The sequence below is a fragment of the Notolepis coatsorum genome (genome assembly GCF_963971535.1).
Source record: "Notolepis coatsorum genome assembly, chromosome: 1".
In the NCBI taxonomy this organism is placed as follows: Eukaryota; Metazoa; Chordata; class Actinopteri; order Aulopiformes; family Paralepididae; genus Notolepis; species Notolepis coatsorum.
The window spans coordinates 292,891,587-292,908,912 of record NC_140165.1 but is presented as its reverse complement, the minus strand read 5'-3'; the positions used below and the strand labels follow the sequence as shown (position 1 = coordinate 292,908,912).

General features: G+C 41.7%; 1 protein-coding gene across 4 annotated transcripts in view; it reads left to right on the top strand.

The window, feature by feature from the left end:
- The window catches only part of LOC311227231 (capZ-interacting protein), a 35,820-nt gene extending 30,209 nt beyond the window's left edge, over positions 1-5,611 (top strand). For all 4 annotated transcript variants that reach the window (XM_084312803.1, XM_084312802.1, XM_084312801.1 and 1 more), the window contains one exon: positions 4,202-5,611. In XM_084312803.1, coding sequence (XP_084168929.1) covers positions 4,202-4,630 — 429 coding nt within the window. In that variant the 3' untranslated portion in view covers positions 4,631-5,611. The remainder of the gene's footprint in view (positions 1-4,201) is intronic.
- The last annotated feature ends 11,715 nt before the right edge of the window (positions 5,612-17,326 follow it).

Genomic DNA, 17,326 nt, shown 5'->3' with positions numbered 1-17,326 from the left:
GGGGACGCCAAAAAAAAAAAAAAAAATTTTTTTGGTGCAGTTTTGGCGCCCCCCTCTATATCTGCAACCATTATTTTTACATTAAAAAAATTCTAACATAAGGGAAAATGAGCCAAAAATCTAAAACGATCGGTCGGTCTGAGCCTCAGCTTTAGGTGTTCACAGTCAGAACATGCTAGAGCGCTGTGCATTGATGGGTATCGGTCAAGTGGTTATAGAATTGAACGTTGAGGAAAGAAAGACTAACGTTAGAGAACTATGAAGAAAAAAGCAGTGGTGAATCTCGCCTAGGGCGCCAAATGGGCTAGGTCCGCCCCTGAGTGTGACTTTAACATCCCCAACTATACTGTATAATAATGCTTGTTATTCAGAATATGCACGTTTTGTTGTTGTTTTTATTTTTGTCTATCGTTCATTGCTATTTCAGATTCACAAGCATTTTAACACTTTCGCGACCACTGGGCTGAGTCTAATATAATGGTTGAGGACCAGCTTTTGTAAACAAACCTGTGGCTTTTTGTAGAGCTAAATCTATACTTTATAGTATTGCTATCTGTCCATTCTCATTGTCAATTGAGTTCATAAACCGTCCCTTCAAAATGGCTTAAAGAAAAAAAAATTCACCAATAGGTTCTGATTTTATAGCGCCGTGAATATAAGCTTTATAGCGGATTTGGGCTAGTATATTTTCTGGAAGGCTAGATAAATGGCTAATAGCTGCTAACGTTATATCCAATGGTATTTCCGTTTTACAGATGCTACAGAAATAACTAAAACTGCATATGATCGGGACTGTCCCAAAGCATGTATGCATGAAAGGGGGGGGGGGGGGGGGGGGCGGGGGACATTGTTTATTATTATTGATTACCAATAACAGTGTTCGTCTAACTAGCCACATACGCTGATCGTATCGTATCATAGCAAGCTCTGATCGGGCTGTAATTTACGTGAAAAAGATCTTACCATGAGCCGGTGCGATACCCCCGAGCATTTCCCCGTTATCGATCGCCATCTGGTAGATCGATATGTCCATTAGCTGATGATAAATCCCCTTATTGCATGGTGAAATCTGCGATTCGAAACGTAATCCAAGGTAGATGATGCTGATTCAGAATCCGGCTACTAAAAATCTCCATTGAAAGAAAAAAAAAAGTGATCCGTTCGCCCACAGGGCACATTGCAGTAGCGCGATATCGCCCCTAAGAGTATTGAAAATCTGCAGTGCCGCTCTGCGACCTTGAACAGGTTATTAAAATGGAATAAAAGCAACTTGCCACGGCTTTATACGTGATTCTGTCCACAACGCATGGATTCGAAGCACGTATAAATACGTGGTTCGTCCCCAATGTGTTAAAGGATAGTGTCGTTTTATGGTTGAGTGAGCAGCTTATTATTATAGAGCATATAGGGTCTTATTTTCCCCTTTTATACCACAAGGAAACGTCCAACGTCCCAATGTTCAAAAGATCCAAACGGCGGAATGCGGTATGCCTTATATTGTTGTTGTTGTTGTTGTTGTTGTTGTTGTTGTTGTTGTTGTTGTTGTTGTTGTTGTTGTTGTTGTTGTTGTTGTTTTTATAGCATGTGGGTTTTGAGTGACTTAAGCTACAGTATGACATAAACACTGAGCACAGGGCTCACATCAAAGCCCCAAAGCCTTCCTCACGCCATCCTCCAAGTGAGTTGTGACATCACAGCCACACCCTACACGTTTCTCAGCGTGGGGTCTCTTGTGTTTAAGTAGTCCTGGGATAAGCTTGAGGAAGCTACCTCTGCATCGCCTGCTGCAGCAACAGGGATTTGAAGATGTAATCCCCTTATCCTAGTTCTCCTTGAGAACTCCGAGTTCCATTTTGTGCCGTGCCCCCCCCCCCTCTCTCTTTCTCTTCTCTCTCTCTCTCTCTCTCTCTCTCTCTCTCTCTCTCTCTCTCTCTCTCTCTCTCTCTCTCTCTCTCTCTCTCTCTCTCTCTCTCTCTCTCTCTCTCTGTTCACAAGACGTACACAATACATCCTAATAGTTACCATTAGAAACCATTAGTGTTGATTCAGATTAAAGGTGCTAACATTCAGCCACTAGATCCCACACTAGAGCACCAGCATGTCATTTATCCAATCAGGTGCATTCCATGTGGGGAAATGGGAAGTAGGGAGGGGATATACGTAAACAACAACATTCCTTTTGGACCCGGCATTTTTGGGGGGGGAAACCAATACTTTACTATACTCTCTCTCTGGATGTACAATTACATTTTTTTAAGTAAAACGTTTATTTCATTAAATGTTTGTCAATAGCCCCTTTTAATTCTTTCACAGCCAATCGCGGCTATAGTCGGGTTTTCTCGCCATGCGTTGAGCGCCAAAACCCGAGTATAGTCGGGTTTGGATCGTTTTCATAATTTTTTCTTTTATTCGATTTTTTTATTCTATACAGTCTCACGGACCTCGGTATATCATTGGGACTCATTCTGAGACCCAGAGATTGCAATGCCGGCCGAATCCTGCTAGGTGGCAGTATCGCCTACCCTTTGAAACCTTATTTCACACTGTGTTACATTTTATATGGTCCAGGCGGAGAAATGGTACCCAGGCAAGTGAAAGGCTTCATTCGAGCCACTTGGAACGCGTCCAGCACACTTCATGCATAGTTTGTCCCATTTCATGTCAGGGACCCGATGGACATCAATACTGGAAATCGCGATCAGACAATTGGAATATTCTTTTTGCAATACCTCCTAGCTAAGGACTATATGACATCAATCCTACTTTGATCCTACAATGATTTCACATCGATCGCAACGATCATAATAGGCTTGGGCGGTATGACGGTATTACGGTATACCGGGGTATTTCGAAATACCGACGTATTGAAAATCAATACCGTCTAAACGGAGTTTTGTTGTAGTGCACACACGCGCCAGCAGAGGGCGAGACTAGTCCTCACTAGTGGGGCGAGCCATGCAGAGCTGGTTGTCTCTACACACAGGAGGAGGAGGAGGAGGAGGGGAACCCCGCTTCAGTGAGTGAAATTAAATGAGACACGCTTACCGTTGCTGGTGCTGCGGGCTAACTGGCTATTCTGAGAGCTAACTGTAGTGTTGTGTATGATCACAACGGTGTTCACGCTTTACGGTAATGTTGCGACAGTGCTGTGAAAATACCGTAAAGCGTTGTGACGATAGTGTGTGTTGTTGTTGTGTGTAGGATGCTGCGGGCTAACTGCTACCATTCTGAGAGCTTAACGTTAGCACTAGATGCTGCGGGCTAACTGCTACCATTCTGAGAGCTTAACGTTAGCACTAGATGCTGCGGGAGGACTGCTACCATTCTGAGAGCTTAACGTTAGCACTAGATGCTGCGGGCTAACTGCTACCATTCTGAGAGCTTAACGTTAGCACTAGATGCTGCGGGAGGACTGCTACCATTCTGAGAGCTTAACGTTAGCACTAGATGCTGCGGGCGAACTGGCCATCTCCGTGATTTGTTTACTTGGTAACACAAGTTGCCACCCCCCCCCCCCCCCCCCCCCGCTGATGATAATGAAAGTCATACCGTCATATACCGTATACCGGGGTATTAGGTAATCAAGGTATAATAGTATGAAAAAAGTCATACCGCCCAAGCCTAATATGTTACGTACTCCAAAACGTATGCCGTTGCTGACGATCAGAGCATCACAAAACGACCCTTTGATGCCTTCATGATGAAACATAATACCTATTATATACCTTTGATTTGGAAATAGTATCGTGTCCAGGCGAGCAACGCGAACGACTTTAGCAAAATGCACATAGCGCTCCATAAGTCAGCTTCCAGGAATGAGCCCGGATCACTCTGAAACTATACAATATTATTAATTAATTAATTAATATTACTATACATATTCACCAACGTATACATGAAGAAATTAACTCTTTTTTACATGTTGGACGAGAGATAGTGACTGTCAAATGAGCAATAGTATTGTCTCCATAGCTATAATATAGATATAGCTCTGCAAACATTGTGACACATCGTGAAAATGCCTATCTTTTAAAGCGTGGCCCATTGACCACAGGGATGGGGATACACGCTGGCGCTGAATGAGTTAATGTACATTATTGATTTAAAAGAAAAAAAGATTTAGGCTACTCTACTGTACATTGAAATCGCAGCCTATTTTGATGACTTAGTCGTGTCTCTTCTCATCCCGTTCCCCACACAGAGTCGTGCTCAGCTGTCCTTCAAGAGGCGTCCGCCCACCAGGCAGCACAGGAGGTCCACCGGGGACGAGGCTGCCGGAGCCTCCGGGAACAGCCCGTCCCCGTGTGAACCGGACGGCCCTACGGAGAACGGGGACAAGACCCAAGTGTTTACCTACCCGGCGGTGCAGGGGAGCTCCGCCCCAAACCCGGACGCATCGAAAGAGACGGGGGAGGGCGACGACTGTGCGACGACAGAGGACATAGTCCCGGAGACCACTGCTACAAATAGAGCAGGTGCAGCCTCCCGGGAGGGCCAGGAAGGAGCGCAGGCCCGACACCACGGGGACACGGAAGAGGAGGCTCACCATATGGAGTCTTGCCCCACCGAGGCACTAGGGGGCAGCAACAGCACAGGGCAGGGGGAGGTTTCTCAGGACACGGCGCTATAAATGATTATTGTGATGATTCAATATTGTGATAAAAAGAAGAAAGAAAAGAGAAAAGTGAAATTCCCAGATCAACATTCAGAAATAGTTGATGGATTTTTACTTCTTATAGCTGGTCCAGTTAGAATTGAATTCTCACTCTCCCCTCTCCTGTTCATCCGTAGGACATGTCCTTTAACTTAACACTGGAGATGGAAACTGTGGTTCAATGACACAAGCCTGTTTGGTTAGAGAAGCAGCTGCTGTTCTACAAGTGGAAATAAGCACCACAATGATATTGTGTCCATGTGTAGTAGGAGAGAGGACTTCTTATTGTACCATGCCTCCTGAACCACACGCATCACTTCATGATGAATTGCAGTTGGTTATTTGCCTCAGACCTGGGAAGAATCAAAGACATTGGTGAGAATGCACTTCCATGTCAAAACGTCCTGAATGATTGTCTGTATGTTGTGCAGAGGATTAAGGAGATATCGAATGCTGGGTTGCAACCAAAAACAAAATTACTGCTGAAAATGATCACATAGTATATGCATTATGCTCATTTGCATTTTAAATGTGAAGTTCTGGTACCGTATCAAATCACTCTCAATTTAGACTTAACTAGTGCAGTGCCCGTTCGCAACGGGCAGATCGCTTGGTGGCTGTTTACGACGAATGCCTTCTCCCTTTTCTCCATTAGATGTCACAGATGTCGGTTGTTCATATAACTACTATTATACAAACTACTATAAATAATGTCCTGTAGATCTTAAAGAGCTCACACTTGCCACTGCACTTCCTTGGGTCCTCAGCAACACACCCGCCAAGTGTGAAGTCGACCGGATGAACGGTTGACGAGAATCGAAGGGCAGACAGATGGAGACTCCTTCCATTTGAGTCAGACTAGTGCAGACGCCGTTCGCGTGTATGCTTTTACCAACGCGTTCGTGTTTCCGGGTTCCTGTTTTGTGCTCTGATTGGCCGCTGACCTACGCTAGCACGCCCCCCTCGCTATGAGCGCAGCAGCGGACGCTAAATCGAACAGCTGTTTCCACGCGTACGCCCCCCTCGCTATGAGTGACGCGCAGCGCTGAAATCGAAATCGAACAGCTGTTTCCGCGTCGAACACTGTGACATAATATGAGAAAGTCCACATTCCAGTTCTACTTTTGTTTTGATGTGAAAAGGGATGCTGCACTTACTGTAGCACTGACTGAGAAAGTAAACATTACAGTTCTACTTTATAAAATGCTAATTGTAAATATGTTTAAGTCCACTCCACATTACAGTTCTACTTTTGTTTTGATGTGAAAAGTGATGCTGGATAAGGGGACTGCTGAGAGCGTCGTTTCTTGACTCTCAGCTGAGAGCGTTGTCAAGCTACAATATTATAAAATACAATATTATAAAATCCTGTCAGGAAGCGTGCCTCAAAGCATGAATGAACCGGCATTTACCAGGCATTTACCGGCATTTCTAAGCACTTTACACGCAAACTTTAGCGCACATATAAAGTCACGGTTATTATGATGAATTGAAAATGGGGGACCCTGATGTAAACAAGACGAAAGTCTTTCTCTGGTCTGCATCCCCTTAACAATTGTATGCATTGAGCTGTACTGTACGTGTACTGTACTGTACCCATTCTGCAATCTGTGGGCATTTACCGGCATTTCTAAGCACTTTAAACGTGAACTTTAGCGCACATATAAAGTCACGCTTATTATGATGAATTGAAAATGGGGGACCCTGATGTAAACAAGACGAAAGTCTTTCTCTGGTCTGCATCCCCTTAACAATTGTATGTATTGAGCTGTACTGTACGCGTACTGTACTGTACCCATTCTGCAATCTGTTAATAAAGTTTTCAATCAATCAATCAAACGCGGAAACAGCTGTTCGATTTCGATTTCAGCTGCGCGTGTCACTCATAGCGAGCGGGGCGTACGCGTGGAAACAGCTGTTCGATTTAGCGTCCGCTACTGCGCTCATAGCGAGGGGGGCGTGCTAGCGTAGGTCAGCGGCCAATCAGAGCGCAAAACGGGAACCCGGAAACACGAACGCGTTGGTAAAAGCATACACGCTGCCCGTTCAGAGCATGTGGCCCTTCGGCACGGGCTGATTGCTTGGCCCCCGGAAGTGCTGCTTGCAGTGTTCTAGAGAACCGCTCATCCTTGAGATATGCGAAGGACAGATATACAGACACACACACAAACAGAGATTATTTCCTTTATAGTTAGATGAAATTATGGTCATACAGTACCTTTGCCTCAATAGTGTTGTTGAGTTGTATTTTGATCTGCTTGCTTCATTTTGCATATAGCCTTTTATTCTCACTGTAAATCACAATGCTACTAAATAGTGGCACTTGTCCTCGACACTTATGTACATACATTGAAAATAAAGAGCTTTATATAGGCCTATATCTTAGAGAAAATGAATGTGTGAATGAATGTAAAAATGCATATCATTTTCTGGGGCAGTGGAATCACTATGGGATGAACATTCACGATGCTGCATTGACCTTTGTTGTGTTAAATGCTACGCGGTATGGCTGTGTTTTTTCTTTTGGGATGATTGTGTGTCCAGGACAAGGTTGATCTTGACTGCAGCAAATGTCAATGGTAGCTGTTTATAGTAAAGGGTTATTTTAACGATGATAGGGGGCCGGTGTTATTGTCAAAACCCAGACTTGATGCCGGCTGTCAGGGCTTACAATCAAATGTCTACACTTTGCTCTACTAACCATTTGGTGAACTATTTGACCACATTTGATTTATTGACAACTCTTGATAATAATAAAGGCTGCATTTGCATGATTAAAAACAACAACGACAACAACACAATACACCATTTAGAAAATTAGGAGAAATTGAACTTTGTCGATAAGAAAAGCAGAAAGATGCTGTTCTAGTTCTACAAATGTGCAAAGTAGCAACTTTTTCTCTTTTGTTGTTTATGTGGGGTGAGGGGGCCTATATAACAACTCTTATGGCTTTTGCATTTACATTTAGTCATTTAGCTGACGCCCTTTATCCAAAGTATTACAAATTGTGTACAACAAGTCAGCAGGAGAGTACACCTCTGGCGGCTAAGGGTAAGTGGTATTGCTCGTCTAGCAGTGCCGAACTTGAGTGCATAGTAGTATATAGACATATTAGTGTGGTAGGTAGTAGTATAGACATATTAGCATGGTAGGTAGTAGTATAGGCATAGTAGCAAAGTACATAATAGTAAGAAGGTTATTTTTTTAATCAGATATTGATTGAAATATTGGTCAGGTTTCAGCTGTCCTGACTGTGGCGAGAAGTTCATTCCCCAACCGTGGAGCCAGGACAGAGAATAGCCTGTTTCGTTTCAATGACCCCCCCCCCCCCCCAGGCATTGACCGGAGGTAGGAGGGAGCCGTTCTCCTTGTTGCACGGAACGCCAGGTCAAGAACCTCGAAGCGGATTCGTGCGGCAATGGGAAGCCAGTGCAGATCTCTGAGAAGTGGAGTGACGTGGGCTTTTGGTCCTCAAGCTTTCGATTAATAATCTGTCCCTGCAAATAGGCCTTCTGATGACCCCGATCATTGCTGGTTGCAGCTGTATTCACTGTTTTTAAACATTTCTCTTGTAGTAGCCTACTATCAAGGGAAATGTAGGCTATACCTTGGAACAGATTTCACATTATCATTCTTATGACGTTGGAACGTTGGGTAAAAAAAAAGCAAATCAAATTATCCTGAAGCTAGAAACAAAGAGACCCAACATTCTCTTGATATTGTAAACAAATCTACCTGCTCTAATTGATGGTGAGACCAATGCCAGTATGGCTATACTCGGAATTCAATTCACACACGTATTTTCTGGGTCAGATCTGTTAACACTACAATAAGGCTAATTTGCATGTAAAAGAAGCCAAGCATTCTGTGAGTCCACAAAATCCAAAAACAACAGATTAGAGCTAGCTCAAAATTACACATTCTCGTTTGGCTTTGAGGCAAAAGAAAAGTTGTTCATGATCTCATATTGACTTTAGTAAGATCAGAGGACTAGGCCAGCATGATGCAATGTGAATTCTGTGCTTAAAGGGGACGTATTATGGATGAGTTTTGCCGAGTCTGTATGGATTTGTCTGAAATGTGTCTTACTGTTGTGGGGTAGCCAGGCAAGGAAGGAAGAAAATAATTACCCATACCTTGAAATGTGGTGCGTTCTACACACTACCTGCTCAATACCAGGGAAGAAAGGTGTGTTGAAAAAGAAATTATTACAATTAGATTTAAACTAGTATCTTTGCAAAAAAAGGTACACACCCCGAGGACATCACTGATGGCCATATTCAAACTCTCAATAACTATACCAAACTAAATGAATGTGTGCAAAACTGTTTTTGGATGTATGTGAGATTACGTGCAAAATAAATCAGCATTGTTTTTTGGTGCTGTTCCACAAATTCAAGGACGAAATATTGAAAAGATACAATAATGTCCCATAGGGTGAGTGTATGAACATTCTCTGTCTCCGACAAATCATTAGAGAGTGATTATTACTCCAGTGAGTGTTGTTTGGTTGGAGAAAAGTTGCTTACTGGCAGTGTTGGGGAAGTTACTTTGATCGCATCGTTTTGCAAGCTATCAGTGTCTTCACATTAGAAGAAGTTGAACAACAGCAAAGTTGAGAAATATAATTTTGTTAACTAAAGTTACTTAGAAAAGGTAGTTCAAACTACTTAAAAAAGAAATAATATCCACATATGCAAAGCAATCTAAATGATTGTAATATATGATACAGAAGCATATTATACCACTCAAGTAGGGCGGCTACGTGGCGTAGTGGGCAAGGCGCTCGCCACGAAATGCTGGAGACGCTGGGCTCGTCAGTTCGAGCCCAGCGCTCCACATTTGCTTTCAGTTTAGCTGGTTGTCCGTACTAATACACATTGGCCGTATTAGGGGGTGGGAAACTGATGGGTGGGGATCGGGCGTTGTGGACAGCGACTCCTACAGGTCGGTTGGTGCGCCTGCGCAGTAGAATCAGGAAGTGTCGGAGGCAGCGTGAGCCTCCCACGCGTTACTCCTCGCCACTGAGAGATCGAGCTGCGCAGGTGAAAAGATGCGACTGCTGTTACCTCAAGTACCGGAGGGGAGTTGTGCTATGTATGACTTAGTCCACATTGCAGCCGGCTTGTGGGAGGCAAGAAACAGCGTCCGTGACAGGGGAGGGTTGAATTGGATGATACGAAATTGGGATGGGAGAAAATATAGAAAATGGGAGAAAAAGTGGATAAAAAAAAATATATATATACCACTCAAGTGTCTATAGTGCACACACGTCATTTCAATACATGCCAGTAGGACATCAACCAACACTAAGTTTCTTCACAGAAAAAACGAGCAAGCAGTGTTAATTTTGGTTGTCTGTGCCTTGTATAATCACAACAGCTAAAACAATCAACAAAAAGGTCAACAATCAAATTTAAAGGTGTTATAGATAACATTCAGCCACTAGATGTCGCACTAGAGCACCAGCATGTCATTTATCTAATCAGGTGCATTCCACGTGGGGAAATGGGAAGTAGGGAGGGGTGACCATGTAAACAACAACATTCATTTTGGACCTGCCAAATATTTTTTAACACTTTAATCGCCGGAGACGCCGAAACTCGTCATTCCCCGCCATGCTCATTCTGCCGAAGACGCCGTAACACGTCTTTGATATCAATATTTCAAAAATCTGTGATCGAAATCATATTTCTCCCCCGGGGACCTGAGATATACTGCTGAGCTCCACTCAACTCTCTAACGGTTCAAGAGCGCCATCTGGTGGCCGATCGGCAGATCGCCCAACAGGAAGTGATCTGTGGATGAAGTGGTGCTCACCCATATTTCGTCCGGGCACTCGCTATCGTTAGAGGGACTCCATCTTGACACAGTGAACACCGATCGGTGCAAATAACTCGATAAACAACATGATTTGGACGTATACTATTATACAACCTGGAAATGGATCGGGTATTTATACATCCCATAATAGGAATATCTCTGCTCCACGCTCATCGCCCAACGGCCCGAGGAAGCTACGGTAAGATTCAGCGTTTTTTTTTAACGTGTTCCATATAAACTGCTCTGATGATCATATCACCCACACTAGATGAATGATATAATGTTGCCCACGGAATTATAAACGACCCCCCGCCCATCCGGTCAACATCAGATGATAAGTAGTAACTCCTAGAAGCACATCCAGTTGAAATTTTTTATCTCGCACAGATTCCTACCAAACTGTATTTGATCATCAATATAATGCATTTAAGGCTATAAATCAAGTTCTGGAGAAAGCTGCAGAAAACGATAAAAACATACTTATACTTTAGACCGTATTTTAGTATGAATATGTGAATGAAAAAGTATAACGTTGCTACACCGTGAACAATAGATATAGGACATTGAATGGGCCATAATAATGTCAATTTAGCAATACAATTTAAAAAGTTATAGCCCTGCAAAGAAGGGGAACTTCTCCATAGACAAATAGAGCTGGCGAGGGATGGTAAATTATGAATTTAACCGTGGCGATCAAAGTGTTAAATATAATAATATTTTTTGGGGTAAAGCAATACTTTTATTCCGCACCTTTCTAAACGCTATGGGTGATTTCTTTTTATGATTATTCTACATAAAAACTTTATTTATAAAATCTTTAACAAGTTAATCGAAAGAGTGGTCTAAAGCAGTGGTTCTCAAACTGTGGTACGCGTACCACTAGTGGTACTTGGTGGTACTGCTGGTGGTACTTGAAAACATTTACAAAAAAGCACAAAAAGAAAATCTTTTGCAGTCAGGCCACTGAACTTAGAAGCAGGCCAGGCCAGTGTTTCTGGTTGCGGCGGCGCGATAGTTAGATAACCTAAGTGGGGAACAACCAGGAGATCACTGTGACAGAGAGTAATGCAGTCTAAACAGTCATAAATCTTTAATTCAACTTCAGCCCTGATCATAACCATTTATTTTTTTTATATTTTTTGTAATGTCAGATAAAAAATGAAATACTCCCACTTTTCTGAAAAGAGTTGGTGTTAAATCTGACATTACAAAAAATCCATCAAAATCTGTGTTGTTGCTAATCATTGACACATGCCTAGCCTGTAATAATCCCCCCCAGAAAAACTTACTTTGCATTTGATATATTGAAAATATTTTATTATTATTTTTTTTTTAACAATCATTTGTGATGCCATCACACAAACTGGCATTTAAAGGGTAAAAATTCAAAAATGTATTGAATATGTGTTTTATTTTATTTTTTACAATAATTTGTGATGCCCATCACAAACACTGGCATTTAAAGGGTAAACATTAAAAAATGCCTGCACCAGAATGCAGGAAATTAAGTTTTTGTAACAAAATAATTGTGTGTGTGTGTGAGAGTGTGAGAGAATGAAGGACAATTGCTTGCTGTGTGAGAGAGAGAGAGAGAGAGAGAGAGAGAGAGAGAGAGAGAGAGAGAATTAAGTACATTTGCTGAAATACAGTTGTTCTTAATTTTCTCACTTGCTATGTGAGAATGTTAGTTATTATGTTCTCAATGCCCCTTGCATTGTATGAGTTGTGTGGAAGAGTTTGCTAGTTTTTTTTTTTTTTTTTTTAATTTTTTTTATTATTGCAAAACAAAACTTATTAAAAGTCAGTACTCAACACACAATGTATAATGAAACTTTCAGTAAAGGTGGTTAAAATATATGCAAGTACAGAATCAGGATAAAACAAAAATAGTCAATAATAACATTTTAACCGTATACAGTGTATATCCAGCGAAGTTACAATTATATAAATGTTAGTATATAATATACCCCTAATACCTATTTTCTAAAACCCTACACATATATGCTCCAGCTCAAACCCCCCCCCCCCTCCCGGACCCCCTCTTAGATAGTACCTCCATTATCCCTCACTCCTAACCAGACACTACCATTATAGGCTAGCTTTTATTCTCTCCACCACTTCTAACCACATTGACATTTTGGATTCATTGAGCCCCAGAATTCTTGCTGTAGATATTTCTTGATATATCACATCGAGATATGTAAGAAACCACACTTTCCGGCACATTTTTTCCGGTTGAAACCAACGTGATGCGATCAGTTTTTTAGCTACTGTGATACCCGATAAAACCAATCTTTTTAGTTGTGGATTCACTGCAAACTCAAAAACATCATTCAATAGCAATACCGCGGGGTGTACAGGTATATTCCAAAATACGAGTATTGATAATTGTTGGGACACATCTTTCCAGAATGCCTTAACTGGTGGGCAGTCCCAATACATGTGCATAAATGTTCCTTCGTCCCCATTTGTACATTGGGAGCATTTGGAGTCTTGTATAAGCCCCATTTTGCACAGCCTTATAGGAGTCAAGTATGTCCTGTGAATATAGTTCAGATTGATTTGTTGATGATCCGGGTTCCTTGATGTAAGTCGGACATTTGCCCAGGCTCCTTGCCAATAAAAGTCATTTTCCAGGTCTGGTATATCCCTCCTCCAGACATTGTCTAGTTGAAGGGTTTCATACGAGGACGTTAGTAATTGATAATAAAAACCTGATACAAAACCTCCCAATGTATCTCTTTCATAGAAAAATTTGTGGTATCTGTGGTGTTCAATTGGTATGTGTAATGGAACACCGTGAGATCTCATACAAAGTCGTAACTGTATGTAAAAAAGCCATGTGGACTCGGTGAGCAGGGACGTGCACAGGACTTTAGAGGGGCAGGTGCTCAAAGGCTGAAAAGGGCACTACACTTGTGTATATATATTAAGCGAGCGCGCGTAGCGAGCGAGCGGGATTTTTAAGGGCCCTTTTCGGGCGGGGGGCCCCCTTTTTATGCTTTTTGGGGGGTTTTGGTGATCAAATATTGAATATTGAACTATAATAATCAGTGCAGGAGCTCACTTATCCTTGAAAGACACTTTTATCACTGACTTAAAAGGCCCATACATCTCCATAAATGTTCAGGGGGGAGGGAATAAGTGCTTACCCTACAGACCCCAAGAAGTGCTGTATATTCTGTATTGTTTAATGCATTTTTTATTCCAATCCCGATTTGTATTTGAGATTCCCAAATCCCATCGGACTTGACTTCTTTGTGTCCCTCAATGAGTGTAATACCAGCATTCAACAGCGGTTTCTATCATGATCATCATCACCACCCACGCTATGCATAAAATATATAGGTCCGCGGAGAGGCATGCTGAGGAGGCCGTGCAAACTGCAATGGAATATGGGGCATCTCTCTCTCTTTACCTAATATTTTGATTCTATCCTGACATTTTTCAGTTGGAAGGGCAGTCTATATGCGTAACAGTAAAAAAAAAAAAAAAAAAAAAAAAAAAAAACTTATTTTTTTTCAAAAAGGGCACTTTTTTGATGAGGCTCAAAAAGGCAGGTGCTCAGGCACCCCTTGGCCTCTATGTGTGCACGTGCCTGTCGGTGAGGTTAAACTTTATGCATATTTCGACATAACTACAGAGGCCCTTGTTATTAAAAATATCCCCTAATGAGTGTATGCCTCTCTCTTCCCATATAGGGAATCTTATAGGTCGTTTTCCCATTAAGAGAGCATTGTTATTGAATATGGGAGTGTGATTATGCCATACTTGAGGGTTAGGAAATTTCCTTTGTGTTTCCCGCCATGTCCTGATTGCATGGGTAATTATTGGGCCAAATTCTCGCTCACAATGCTTGATTGAAAGTTTAGTGTATGCTATGTCTTTCAATCTCTGTGGGGCTACTATGTTTTCTTCTAATTTTCTCCAAGATACCAAAGCCTCGGGGTCAAACCATATCTTCTTCAATGGTCTTAATGTGAAGGCATTAAAATATTGTAAAAAATCTGGGACTGCCATGCCACCGTCTGCTTTATTTCTCTGTGCGGTGGATCTTTTTATGCGAGGTGGTTTGTTATTCCAAATAAATTTGTATGTGGAGGTTTGTAATCTTTTCCAGTAGCCCTCTGGAGGAGGTAACGGAAGCATTGAGCTGAAGAAATTGATTCTTGGTAATACATCCATCTTAACTATTGATACCCTTGCCTGTACTGAGTTTTTAAGTTTTGCCCACCTGTCTAGGTCGTCTTTGATTTTGTTCTGTATTTTTGTGTAATTGTGCTTCACCGTTTGTCTTATGGTGGGAAATATTTCCACACCCAAGCATCTGAAATGTTTGACCATGGGTATCGCACCTGGGAGGGTTGTCTCTTGGCCGACTTAGGCCAATTTATTTTAAATCCTGATAAATCACCAAAGTTCTCTATCAACTTGAGTATAAGCGGCAATGTGTTGTTGGGGTTTTGCATGAACAATATTACGTCGTCCGCATATAAACTAATTTTATGATGTGTGCCCTTGATTACTATTGGTTCTATTTGTTGGGATTGTCTTATAAATTGTGCTAAAGGTTCTAATGATAGATCGAATAGTCCGGGACTAAGAGGGCAACCTTGTCTGGCTGAGCGTGATACCGGAAAGATATCGGAGATGAATGTGCCTGTTGTAATCCTGGCCGATGGGTCCTTGTATAGTACTTTAATCATATCAATGAAACCTTTTCCTAACCCCATCCTTTCCAATACTGCCCATAGAAACGACCATTCCAACCTGTCAAATGCTTTCATAGCATCCAGGGATAGTATCGCCTTAGGTGTGATGTCCTCTTTGTCTGTATCTAGTACGTGCAGTATTCGCCTTATGTTATCATTGATCAGGCGACCTTTTATGAAGCCTGTTTGGTCCGGATGAACTAAAGACGTCATATGCTTTTGCAATCTGATGGCTAATATCTTAGAGTACAGTTTGACATCGGTTCCGAGGAGGCTTAAAGGACGGTAACTACCGCACTCAGTGGGGTCTTTGTCTTTTTTGTGAAGAACTGAAATGAGTGCGGTATTTTGGTGTTCAATGAAGCTTCCCTCTTTGACTGAGTATAAGATCATATTTAGTAATAAGGGTCCAAATATGTCCCAGCAAGAAATGTACATTTCTGATGGGATACCGTCAATTCCCGGAGCTTTGCCGTTTTTCATTCCGGATATGGCCTTCTTGAGTTCTTCTAATGTGATCGGTACTTCTAACTGTTTAGCGTCTTCCTCCGTAAGTTTAGGGAGAGTAATTTGATTAAGATATGTGTCTAATTTGTCTTGATCAAAGGTCGTTTCTGAGTTATATAAATCGGAGTAGAATTCTTTGAATGTATCGTTTATTATTTTGGGTTCTGTTACTAGAGCTTGTTGTTTCCTAATGGCAGTTATATCTGCAAATTTTGCATTAATTCTTAGTCGCATGGCTAATAGGTGACTAGGTTTAGAACCTTGGAAGTATTGCTGTTGTCTAGTGCTGCGTATTTGCAATTCCGATTTTTGTCTGTACATTGCTTTGATCTCTGTCTTTAGAATGTTAACTTGGTTATCTAGTCTAGTAGAGTTGTTGTATTTTAAAGAATTAAAAAGCGTTGAGTAAAGCGTTTCCATTTCAGACAGTTTTGTGTTTTGATTTTTGCGCAATATGGAGGTAAATCTATCCGAGAAATCCTTGATCATATTCTTTACCGACATCCATAATATTCTGGGATCTTGCACCGAGTTAGCATTATCCCGTAGGAATACTGTGAGAGCTTCTTTAATTTGTGTAATGAATTCCTTGTTGTTAAGCAGCATCGAATTAAAACGCCATCTTGGGGCCCGGGTAGATAGTGTACCAAATGTTGCTTTCAGGATTAAGTAGCAGTGATCTGACAGCGCATTGGGTGTCATTTCCACTTCATATTTATCAAATATTCTCGGGGATGCAAAGACGTAATCAATTCTGGATAGTGTGTTGTGTCTCGCCGAACGACAGGAGTACTTGCGGGTCATGGGGTTAAGTGTGAGTTTGCTAGTTCTAGTGCTATCCCTTTGTACATTGTGACTGTGTCTGACTAAAGTTAACAATAAATAATGGTATTAGGAATACATTTGCCTCCTGCGTGAACTGTGCATAGCTGAATAGACTGTATTTTAACACCGGTCATATGGTGGTACTTGGAGAGCCAGCTACGTTCTCAGGTGGTACTTGGTGTAAAAAGTTTGAGAACCACTGGTCTAAAGAATGGGCCAGCTTCGTTGTAAGAGCAAAATCTATATGTAACGGCAATTTTTCCTTTCCAATGTCCTGTTTTCTCTTGCCCGTTACTTCACAGGTATATGGTAGGGAGTGATCTTACGCAGTAGACACAGCAATGATGGATGTCCAGTCGTGATTCCAGGTTTAGGGGTGTTTATTGCTGAAGTTGCAGTTGTACATTAAATGTATTGCCAGTGTGGGTTCTGTAGGAATTATATGGTATTCTATTTCTATATTTATTTGGTATTTCTTTCTGCTTCTGGCTGCTGAGCTGCTGAGCTCTGATAAGAACGGTGTGCTCCTCACTACCTGTGTCCTAGTTGATTACTGCACCTGTGACCCTCTAAATACCTAACCAGTGCTGTCAAATCTAAAGACCCGCCACCAGGTGTCCAATAATAATATTACAAATAATAAAATAATATGCCACCATCATAATGGCTCCTACACTATATAAAAGTAAACTAATAAAACAACTACAATAACTTTGCAAATTTGAAACGAGTTGAACTACCTGCTGCAAGCTACTGCAAAATGTTAATTACATTGTAGAGTGTAATAATCAATGTGGAACGCCC